The sequence below is a fragment of the Anomaloglossus baeobatrachus genome, chromosome 7 (assembly GCF_048569485.1).
Source record: "Anomaloglossus baeobatrachus isolate aAnoBae1 chromosome 7, aAnoBae1.hap1, whole genome shotgun sequence".
Classification (NCBI taxonomy): Eukaryota; Metazoa; Chordata; class Amphibia; order Anura; family Aromobatidae; genus Anomaloglossus; species Anomaloglossus baeobatrachus.
Genome location: NC_134359.1, coordinates 76,705,491 through 76,717,744, shown reverse-complemented (window position 1 = coordinate 76,717,744; position 12,254 = coordinate 76,705,491). Strand labels below are relative to the sequence as shown.

General features: G+C 43.8%; 1 protein-coding gene across 8 annotated transcripts in view; it reads right to left on the bottom strand.

The window, feature by feature from the left end:
• PCBP3 (poly(rC) binding protein 3) overlaps positions 1–12,254 on the bottom strand; it is a 46,295-nt gene that overhangs the window by 7,635 nt on the left and 26,406 nt on the right. For 3 of the 8 annotated variants that reach the window (XM_075318904.1, XM_075318907.1, XM_075318910.1), the window contains 3 exons: positions 8,824–8,899; positions 8,407–8,466; positions 374–426 (listed from right to left, as the gene is read on the bottom strand). In XM_075318904.1, the coding sequence (XP_075175019.1) occupies positions 374–426; positions 8,407–8,466; positions 8,824–8,899 (189 nt within the window). Of the gene's footprint in view, positions 1–373; positions 427–8,406; positions 8,467–8,823; positions 8,903–12,254 lie in introns of all 8 variants that reach the window. The other 5 variants (XM_075318903.1, XM_075318906.1, XM_075318905.1 and 2 more) reach the window with 3 other exon arrangements.

The following is a 12,254-nucleotide window of genomic DNA, read 5'->3' as shown; positions in this document are numbered from 1 at the left end:
TCCAAGCCACAGCATGTCAATTGTTTGCTGAAGATCTGCAAGCGTTCTCTGCAGGAAGAACAGAAGAGACAGACCGCAACTGCCTGAGTCCGAATCATTGGTGCGAGCAGCTTCAGCCTCCAGCAGAGGAGACTCATGGCCCCGTAGGTCAGGACCCACCGCATCCAGGACGCTGCAGGTCCTGATCGTGGGCACGTACCCTAAAAACAAATGGTAGTGAGGCCTCAAGTCATCTGTCCAACCGGAACATATTGGTAATTTCTTTTAATTTCATGTAAAACCTTTTTTGTTTAGCTTAGTAAAAAATATGTTGTGTCAATTATTCTTAAATTCATATGAAAGAAGGACATCAGCAACAAGGTATCATACTCACATCATTTGGTATGGTGAGTTCATGAGTACTTGCCTGGGAACTGGCATCCATACCTAACATGTGGAGACATGGTATTAGAGTAAGGTCGTCATTTCCCGATATCCTGACTACATTGCTCCCATTTGTAGCTCACCTGTTCCTCTTCCTTGCTACCTCCTACATCAGCTCTTGTCATTTGTCTTATATACTCATATTTTCCAACATTTTTCCCACTTAATTTGCAAGAAAGAAATAGCCAATTTGCAAGCCAATACTAAGAATTCTCCCCGTTTCTCATCTATTACTACTTACCTGAGCTTTACACAAGACCTATTTATGTCATTTCAAATTGTAGCATTCCTATATTTTCTATATGGGAAGCCAATTGAATATGGAACTCGGAGATCTTCCATGCCAGAAAGGTCTTTTATAACTCTGTCAATTCTACTTGACCATGAAAGGGTTAATCGCAACATTTGTCTTCAGTAGCACACAGCTCTCCAGCATTATGACTTCTTTGTTGCTTAAGGGCGGACACTACTGCGTGTATGACAGTTCTGATTAGGCCACATCATCCGACTCCTGAACTGAATGCGCTACTGCGGCTGTCAGATCTTGTTCTCATGTCTTTACCGATATTAGTACATTCATATATAAAGCTAACTGAGATAAAAGTGGCTTTAAACACTTGCACAGCTCAGCAGCTCTTGGGGAAAGTTGCTCAGGCAGGCAATGGGTGGGGGAAAGCAGCTCGGGATTTTGCAGGACTGATAACAGCAGCTCCGGGTAAGGAGCTGACAGGCAGGAACTGTCAGACTTCTCTATAGAAATTAATAAGCTGGAGTGAGGTGACTGGGATTTCAGGAGTCAGATAACAGCCTCAAATGTAGATACTGCATGTTTGGTAAACTGGCAGTCAGTCTCCTTGGTAATGGGCTACAAAGAATGTAAGATAAAAGCTCTCACAAAATGAGAACGAAGACATAAAGAAAATGCAGGTTAGGACTCACTCACAGATGCATATAAAATGGAAAAGTGCAATGTGGGAAAAAATCGGATTGCACGCTGACCAGTGTTAGTCACTGATGCAGGTCAGATCTGAGAGTCTTTACTAAGCTCTAATCGCATGCTGCGATTGGCAGCATGTCTCGGATTATGCGTGCTCATACAAGTCTATGGGTGCGTGTGAAACTTCGGACTGCACTCGGATGACATCAGAGTACAGTGCGATATACGCAGAGACAGGCAATGGAGAAGATTGAGAAATTAATCTCCCCTTCTCGTCACCTGTGCTCTGATTCTCACATATAAGAGAATCAGATCACAGTAGAATGACGCTCGCAGCAGAGATTGAGCTGATTGTCTTTAGCATATCACATCCGATTCTCACACATTGGATTCTATACGCTAATGTGACCCTGGCCTTAATTACATATTTGCTTGTATTCATGCTTTCTAACCATCTATGTCAATTTAACCATTTAGTAACATGAAAATGACCCAATTATCAATGTCTAAATTTCACATATCTTTTTCCTTTATATGTATTATGACATTATACATGTAAAGTCATGGCCGAAAGTGTTGGCACCTTTGAAATTGTTCCAGACAATGAAGTATTTTTCCCAGAAAATTATTGCGATCACACATGCTTTGTTATACATGTTTTCTCCTTTGTGTGTGTTGCAACGACACAAAAAAATGGAAGAAAAGAAAAATTTAACGAGTTTCAGGCATGTGATACTTGTTCACCTGTGACCAGTAACAGGTGTGGGTAATATGAAAATGACACCTGAAGCCAGATAAAAAGGGGAGAAGTTGACTCAATATTAGCATTGTATGTCTGTGTGTGCCACACTAAGCATGGAGAACAGAAAGAGGAGATGAGAACTGTGTGAGGACTAGAGAATTAAAATTGTTGAAAAATATCAACAATCTTAAGGTTACAAGTCCATCTACAGAGATCTAGATGTTTCTTTGTCCACAGTGTGCAACATGATTAAGAAGTTTAACCCCATGCCACTATAGCTAAGCTCCCTGGATGTGGATGACAGAGAAAAATTGATATAGGTTGCAATGCCGGATAGTCTGGATGGTCGATAAGCATCCCTAATCAAGTTCCAAAGAAATTCAAGCTGTATATCAGGCTAAGGGTGCATCAGAGTCAGCGCAAACTATCCGTTGACATTTGAATGAAATGACAAGCTATGGAGGAGACCCAGGAGGACCCCATTGCTGACAAAGAGACATAAAAAAATAGACTGCAGTTTGCCAAAATGTATGTAAGTAAGCCAAAATGTTTCTGGGAAAGCATCTTATGGACAGATGAGACCAAGATAGAGCTTTTGGTAAAGCACAGCATTCTACTGTTTATCTAAAACATAATGAGGCCTACAAAGAAAAGAACACAGGACCTACAGTCACATATGGTGGAGGTTCAAAGATGTCTTGGGGTTGTGCCTTGACTGTGAGTAAGGCCTACTCCATGAAAAAGGGGAAATGTCTGTAGGGGTGGTATGAGGATGCTGGCTCTCAGAGGGGTAGTGCTGTTTACCTCTAAGTCAGGCTTCAGTCCTATTAAAAGAGAGGCAGACTGTAATTCCATTCAACATCTTCTCTTTATTAAGGTGATAAACTTCCTCCTCCTCCATAGCAGAGCACTTCTTCCTTCCCAAGCACATACATTTTCTTGCTAATCTCACTATCCCGGTTGTCAGAGTTTTCCATCGGCTTCCTAGTGTACCGGTCCCTTTCCCTGTGAATACGGGTGCTCTGGCCATGCTGACTTCCCTCTTCAAGGAGGACCTCAGCAACATACTTCCAGTCTTCAAACAACAGGGCGACCTTCTTTCCTTCAGGACCCGACTATCCTCCACTCTGTATTACTCTGCAGCCTCCTGCTTCCTTGTCTCAGCTTTTCTACTCTCTGATCTCCTTCCTTCTCCCTATCCAACTAGTGCCCTCCCCTATCTCCTAAACTCTCCCTTCCCCCTCCCACAAACAACTATGGGGAACCTGTGCCCTCTAGTGGCGAACCACGCAAGCTACACCCCAACCTACCCTTCTACCTATTTCCTGTCACCTCCTTACACCTATGACCCTGCTGCCACATCACAATTTCTTCAATGCAAACACTATTAACCCTATGGTTAATCTGTAGGTTAATAGCGCTCCATTGCTGTCTGGCTACCTTACTAAAAGCACGGCTACCAAGAGAAAAATTAACTTTAATAGTCCCTAGAGCTGCCGGCTGTTAGTCATACAGGCGTGCCCAAAGGGACTACAGTCACAGCTGAGCACACAGAGTGGCGGCTATCGAGACGCCCTAGCACTTTGATTGGCAACTTGTGCTGCAGCACTTGCAAAGCTTATCCACTACTTTCTATAGATGGCCTATCCTTATCATAGGTCTTCAATGTCTGATTGGCCAGGGTCTGACACCTGGGACCTTCGCTGATCACTTGTTCTTGGTGACGCTGCCAGCAGTAGGAAATGCTCAGTTGCGGAGCTGCCCCATCTTCTGATAGCGGGGTGATAGGCGGGTACTGCACATCTGCCTCCTTATGACTTTAATGGTTGGCGGATGTGCAGTACCCAGCCATAGCCACTATCAGAAGACGGGGCAGCTCTGGAACTGAGCATCTCCGCCTGCATGCTTTCGCCGGTGGCACCGGAAACAGCTGATCGGCCGAGGTGACGGCTTCAGACCCCTTCCGATCAGACATTGATGACCTATGCTAAGGATAGGCCATCAATGTAAAAGTAGTTGTCAACCTCTTATTCTTATTCCTCCTCCTGTCTGCTGGTCGCTGCCAGATATTCCTGGTTACCAGTAGGAGGGTTATTTTTCCTTCACTCCAGTGGATACTCCTGAGGCTGAAGAATCAGTATTCTCCCACTGGTAACCAGCAATATCAAGAAAAAGAACCCTCGAACCCTCTGAATGGTAACCAGGAAAATCTGGCGGTGACCAGCAGACAGGAGGATGAATAAGAAGGGTGTGGTGCCTTCCCATTGGCCGTGGCTGAAAGGTGGTAACTTTAAGTGGAAGGCATACGCAACCACAGTCAGCCAGAGGTACCGCAGTTCCCAGCGAAACCCAGCTTAGTGGACTGGTGGAGCCTGTGGCCACCAGAACCACTGGTATTGACTTCTCCTATATCACCAGCACTGTCCACAGTGGGAACACGGCGGCGCCTGGTGATCGAAACAGAAGTCGCAGGAGCAGACTCTGGTGGAGACGTGACACCAGGGAGGAGAACGCGTCTGCCCATGATGTGTGCGCTCCAGCACTGACGCTATATCAGTGCTAATGGGATTTTTATTGAGGCTATGTATCGTACATCACTGTTAGGGCTCGTGCACACGACTGTTTATCCATGGTTTTCACTTGTACCAGTGTTATTCTACAGGGCTGTGCAAATATCCAATTTTTTCTTCGGGCCGAGTGTTCTGGAAAAAAAATTGGTGACGTGTCCGATTTTGATCCAAGTGTCAGATCAAAATCAGCAATGCAAGTCTATGAGTCCATGGAAAAGATCGCACTAAACCTGGATGCACATTGGTTCTGACGCTTAACATCTTATTCATTTTTTTAACTAAAATCAATGCTTTGTCTTACTTTGAGTATTTAGTGTTTTGCAAAACAACCTAGTTCTTCGCATATGAAACATAAGGGGTTGCAAAAAAGTACAAGTCACTCACAATAACCAGAGATCTTAATCTCTATACACTGCCAAATCCTATTCTCCAGTGATCACATTTTATCCAGCTACTTCCAAGATGTGTTTCTGCTTAAAAATACCACTAACAAGTAATCAAATTTAACAACTGGAATATTCACAATAGGACCGATCCGATTCAGATCCGGTGACAACATGATCATGAGTGTTTTGAATTGTAGAGTGAAAATTAATGTGGAAAAAAGAACAATGAAGTGAAGCTGAAATGTAGAATATTTTACTGTGAAATGGTCAGTCTACTTAAAGAGGAGCTGTCATTTACTATGAATAGGTCATTTTTTAAATCTGGTTTTAACGTTGCTGTTCTGAATCTGGCGATGTTTTCCTGTTGACCCTGCGCATCTCTGCTACTTAGATGTGGGCCTCTCTACCCTATATATATCTAGTTTATTTAGCCTAGTGGGTATAATCCTTTAAAGGGAATCTGTCAGCAGGTTTTAGCTACCTCATCTGAGAGCAGCATGATGTAGGCAAAGAGACCCTGAGTTCAACGATATATCACTTAGATTACTAAGTACAGCCATTCTGAGACAGTGACAGATTTTAGATTTTGCATGTAGCAGAGCTGGGAGAGCTGCCCCCACCCACACCAGGCTTTCAGGGTACATATACTTAGGCTGCAGACACATTAGCGTATGGCATCCGATGCGAGAGCATCGGATCCGATATACTAATGACCCCCGGCTCAGGCTTTGCTGCAAGCGTGAGCCGAGTGTCATGCGACTGTGACCCGATCTTGTAGGTTACAGCTGCAAAGCTGAGGGCGGGCGCTGCGGAGGAGAGGGAGGGGTTAATCCCCCCCATCTCCTCCACTGTTAGCCTTTGCGTATATCGCACTGCACTGTGATAACATCCGAGTGCAGTCCGATGTTTCTCTCGCACCCATTCACTTGAATGGGTGTGAGTGATACGGCTCTCGCAGAAAATTGCAGCATGCTGCGATTTTTTTTCCTCAGTCCGTTTAGGGCTGAGAAAAAAATCACTGATCTGAGCTGCAGAATTGTCTAACATGGGGCCGAGCGCAATGCAAATTTTTCTCGCATTGCACTCGTCCGACTTATACGCTCGTGTAAGCATACCCTTAGGTAGAAGCTGCTAATTACAGGCGGGGGCAGAGCCAGACTACAAATCACATGCTGCTGAGACCCACTAATGATAAAGATAAGAAGTTTAAACTAACATTACAGCTAAACAAGAAAAGACAAAGATAAGAAAGAGCTGAATCCTCTGTTTTAAGTCTTGCAGCATGCTGCCTTCAGATTACATAGCAGAGACCTGCTGACAGAATCCCTTTGGGTTTCTTTTTGAGGATACCGCCCAGTTAGCTAAAAAATAAAATAGATATATCTACAGGGAAGATGGGCCATATCTCAGGAATAGAAAAAGCACAGAAACAAAATAAAACAAGAAATCAGGAAAGTTTCCATTTACACCAGGTTAAAAGATGACATATTATGGCAAGTGCCAGGTCCTCTTTAAAGAATAATTTTAAGTTGTATTTCATAAATCAATAATACATCTGAAAATAAACACCTTTGTAATATATCTTATTAGAGAAATCTGCTTCGTTCACCTGCTGGACTGATATTTCATTCTCAATTCTTGAGTAAAGTCTGTAAAATCAGTATTAATTGAAGACAGACTTTAACATTACTGAGATCGGAAATGATAGTTGATGCTTTAAAATTCTATGGAAGGGGAGGAGCTAGAGGCAGATACAGATATTTTGCTTCAAGTTCTTTTGAAACAACAGTTACCGTTCTCCGTAGAACTTAATAAGCACCAACTTTCATCTCCTACCTCTCTAATGGGATCATTTGTATTCATTAACCCCTTCACCACCATACGATTTTCCGTTTTTCATTTTTGTTTTTTCCTCCCCTTCTTCCGAGACCATTAACTTTTTTATTTTTCCAATAATCTTGCCATATGAGGGCTTATTTTTTGCGGGATGAGTTATACGTTTGAATGCAATCTTTAGTTTTACCATATAGTGTACTGAAGAACAGGAAAAAATTCCAAGTGTGGTGAAATTGCAAAAAAAGTGCAATTGCACAATTGATTGTTTTTGGAGTCTTTAAGTCACCATGTTCACTATATGGTAAAACTGATGTGTCCATATGATGCCTCACGTCGCTATGAGTTTGTAGATACCAAACATGTATACTTTTACTTTTATCTAAGAGGTTAAAAAAAATTCAAGAATTTGTCCAAAAAAAGAGTAGCACTTTTGACACCATTTTCTGAGACCCGTAACATTCTCATTTTTCGGAATCTAGGGTTCAGTGATGGCTTATTTATGAGTCTTGAGCTGGTGTTTTTAATGGTACCATTTTTGTGCAGATGCTACGTTTTTTCAATGCGGCAAATGGGGGGTGATTTGAACTTTTAGGTTTTATTATTTATACATTTTTTCCATTTTTATTTTTACTAGTCCCCCTAGGGGACTTTATGCCTGCACAGTGCGATCGCCTGTGCATTTCTCCTGATCAGAGCAGCATCGTTCTGATCAGGAGAAATGCTGTGTTCCTGTGAGTGCTGGCGTTCTGCCGGCTCTTACAGAAAGTGAGTCATGGTAACATCAGAGGTCATCTGCTTACCCCACGCTACCATTGCAACACCAATGCGAAACCAAGGCATCCTTTAATCACGTCACGAGGCCACCGATGGTGGCGGGGCACAGTGCGATCCCCGCCGCGACCATTAAATTCGTGCGGTCAGTATTTGACAGCGCAAACTAAAGAATTAACAGGTGCGGGTGGATCTCCGATCCACCTGTGCCTGTTAACCACACGTCTGCTGATCTGATTAGCAGACATGTGGGGATTGCCGCAGGTTCACTGCCAAAACCCGCGGGAACTGCAGGGAGGCGACCAAGGACGTACAGTTACATCCTTGATCATAAGAGGATTAAAGACACACTTTAACCATAAATTTTGAATTTTGAGACGAAATAATCAGTCTAGGAGGAGAAAAAAGCAGATTTATGTAATAAGACATATTACAGAGTTTCTTATTTTCATGTGTATTATTGATTTATGGAAAAAAATTAAAACAATGGTTACTCTTTAAGTAAATATAGGAATCTTAGGATGGATCATTATTAAGTCTGTGATTGATACGAGAATGATATGTAAAATGTGTCTCCACCACCTTCCAACCCTTTATATTTGGTCCACAATCTTCCAATGTTCCCTTATATAGATTTTGATGCAGTTTTTACATAAAGGTCGTCCACCCAATAAAGTATAAGTTAAGCAGTGGAGACTCCTAGAATATCAAATATATCTAGTTCTGGTATGAGCGTTTTACCTGCTGACTGGCCCATCAAGTTTTGAGCTTCTTCAGAGGAATGTAAGGGCAGCTTTTCTCCTAAGGAGAAAGAAGAGATATATTGAATGTTCTTGCCCTTGAGAATATTAATGTTCTGCATCATCTAAAAAAGCTCATAAATTGATGATAAAATGGACTAAATCCAGCAATACTTCTAAATACAGATGACTATTTCTACCAAAGAAGCACCAGACGTTATCTAAGACCCAACCACTAATTATAGAGTGCAAGCTGATGGAGTTATCAGAACATTACTAAGTACAGTGTATTAAAAAAAATAATAAAAGAAAAGAAATTAGTGCATAAAAAAAACATAAATGAACAAAAAAATGAAATGCCTGAGACGTGAGAAGAGAAAAGAAGGAAGACTCTAGAACGGGAAAGTTGGGTACGTACCAGGGAAAGCAGGGGTGGTCTGTCCGAGGGGAGTAAAGGGGGTTTGCTGCATGGCCAACTGGTGGAGCTTGGTCAACTGCTGAGGGGTAGGAGGGACATTAGAACTAAGAAGGTTATTGTTAGAGAGTACAAGAAGTCACAGGCACAAGAAAACAGAGTCAAATAATAAAATAAAACAAAACAAATCACCAGGTTGCCATGGGACATACACACACAATGTAGAGAAGAAAAGAGCTTGACCCAAAATGATATGTGACCTGACATGTCGACCTTAAAAGGATTGTCCAGTGAAAACAAGTTATCACCTATCCACAAAATAGGTGATAACTTACATCGGTGGAGGGCCATCCACTGGGATCCGCACAAGGGGAAATGCCCGACCGCCGATCTGAACGTTCTCATTCATTCAAAGTCAAGCACAACACTCAGCAGCCCCGTAAGGAAGAAATGGAGGGCAGATCACATAAGTGCCCTGCTGCTCCAGTCCCGTACTGCGGATCAATGCCGGGTCCCACAGGTCGGACCCAAACCGATCAATGCCGGGTCCCACAGGTCGGACCCAAACCGATCAACCAGTTATCATCTATCCCATGGATTGTTGAAAACTTCTTTTCATTGGATAATCCCTTTCAAACATTTTTGAAAGTAACACATATTTCTGTGATGGAGCACATATTCTTCACATTAACATTGTGGGGCCTTCTTTTTGTTTAGTGTTCATTCGTGTTCCTTTTTCATGTTGTCGGTTGTTGGAAAGTTATTTGTCAATTTTACCATTTTTAGCAAGTCTATGATATCTCGCTAGATAATTTCCATTGATACCAGGCAATGTAGGCCATCATAAGTTGGCATTATGGCTACTAAGGCCAGGTACACATCCGGTTTTTCGCCGGTTTGACGGATGCGGCACACGCCAGTGCAGTATGATATAGTACAGTGGTAACGCCGCAAACTTCCGGGTCACATGCTCCGGTCACATGACAACATGTGACGAGCGCTTGTTGCACTGCCACTGTACTGTATACACTGTACTGGTGTGCACCGCATCCGTCAAACTGGCAAAAAGCCGAATATGTGAACCCAGCCTAATCTGTACATTTTTAAAACAGCAAAAATGAGAAGAATTACATGTCCTTATGGAAGGCTCCAGTATTCAGTATTGTTATGATGCATTAGAAGATGTGAGTATGTTACGAGCTGTCACATATTATATGCATTGGGTTTATTATGACATTTTTGCTCAGAATTTGGATTATGTCTTTCTTTTTTAAAGAGGACCAACCACCAGGATTTTCCTATATAAACTAAAGCCAGTGCTATACTGGCCCTATCATGCTGATTCTATACATACCTTTACTTTACCAGTTCTTGGACCCCTGCTGTTCTCCATCTACACCTTCGGCCTGGGACACCTCATAGAGTCCCACGGCTTCCAGTATCATATCTATGCCGATGACACACAGATCTACCTCTCTGGACCTGACATTACCTCCTTACTAACCAAAATACCACAATGTCTGTCTGCTATTTCATCCTTCTTCTCTGCACGATTCCTAAAACTTAACATGGACAAAACAGAGTTCATTGTCTTTCCTCCTCCTCACTCATCTCCTCCAACAAGCCTTTCCATCAAACTTGATGGTTGCTCACTCTCCCCAGTCTCACAAGCTCGTTGCCTTGGAGTAACCCTCGACTCTGCTCTATCCACACATCCAAGCCCTCTCCACCTCATGCAGACTACAACTCAAAAATATCTCCCGGATCCGTGCTTTCCTTAACCAAGAATCTGCAAAAACATTAGTGCATGCCCTCATCATCTCCCGCCTCGACTACTGCACCCTCCTGCTCTATGGCCTCCCTTCCAACACTCTTGCACCCCTCCAATCTGTCCTAAACTCTGCGGCCCGCTTAATCCACCTCTCCCCTCGCTACTCCCCAGCCTCGCCACTCTGCCAATCCCTTCACTGGCTTCCCATCACCCAACGACTCCAGTTCAAAACATTAACCATGACATACAAAGCCATGCACAACCTGTCTCCTCCCTACATCTGTGACCTAGTCTCCCGGTACCTACCTGCATGCAACCTCAGATCTTCACAAGATCTCCTTCTCTGCTCCTCTCTTATCTCCTCTTCCCACAATCGCATACAAGATTTCTCCCGTGCATCCCCCATACTCTGGAACGCTCTACCTCAGCACATCAGACTCTCCACTACCGTGGAAAGCTTCAAGAGGAACCTCAAGACCCACCTCTTCCAACAAGCCTACAACCTACAATAGCCCTCAGTCCAGTAGACCACTGCGCAACCAGCTCTGTCCTCACCTATTGTACCATCACCCATTCCCTGTAGACTGTGAGCCCTCGCGGGCAGGGTCCTCTCTCCTCCTATACCAGTCTGCTATTGTTAATGATTGTTGTACGTATACCCTCTTTCACTTGAAAAGCGCCATGGAATAAATGGCGCTATAATAATAAATAATAATAATAATAATAATACTTGTGAGATCGGATGTATAGTTTCTGAAATATAGGCAAGTAAAGGCAAGTAAAGTATGTGAAATATACTATTACTTGATTGATAAATACACTGTTACTTCTGTGACGCCCCTGCGGTAACCAGGTGTCACAAAACAAGGTAACACCCGCAGCAACAGCTCTGGTCCTGCATAACTGTGACAGTCAGTCCACACACCAGCACACTAGGTCACATACACTCCAAAAACCAGGGTGGGAGACTCCCATAGAACCAGGTGACAGGGCTGAGCACTGGGAGCAAACAGGTAGCCAACTGGGGAGGGAGAGTTCAGACCTGGGGGAGGAGCGGGTGGCCTGGGAGGTGTGGGTAGACAGTGTAACAGTCAGTTAATCAGAAAAAGTGAGTGAAGTTGGAGGAAGAGAGTGAGGAGGAAGTGAAGTAAAGTACGTGAAAGTGAGCAGTCGTAAGAAAGGTGTCAAGACAGACAAAGGAATCTTGAGACACAGGGAAAGAGGAGTAGAAAGACACCGCAAGGACCTGAGGAGAAACAACAGCCACTCAGGGGAGAAAGTAGCTGGAGAGCGAGAGAGCAAGCTCCAAGGACAGAGGGATCCTGTGGGGGGAATGGACATCCAGGACTCACAATACTTTGCACGCATGGGATGCAGATCCCAGAACAGACCGGGACTTCAAGCCATCTGTTAACTCTGCCAGGCGGGTGGGTTTCCAGGACTCATCTGCCACCACTAACGTCTGAGGCATCAGCAGCAAAGGGAGGACCGGGACATATTCCCTTAAATAGTCCAAGCTGCCTGCGACAGGACCCAGACACCAGGAAGACCTCCAGGAGCTCCACGCCAGGGAGGACCGACATATACGCCAGAGTGCATCAGTGGGAGAGTGGCACCAGCTTAGCTAGCACAGCTATAGTGGACTCGGGCGCACCTGGGATCC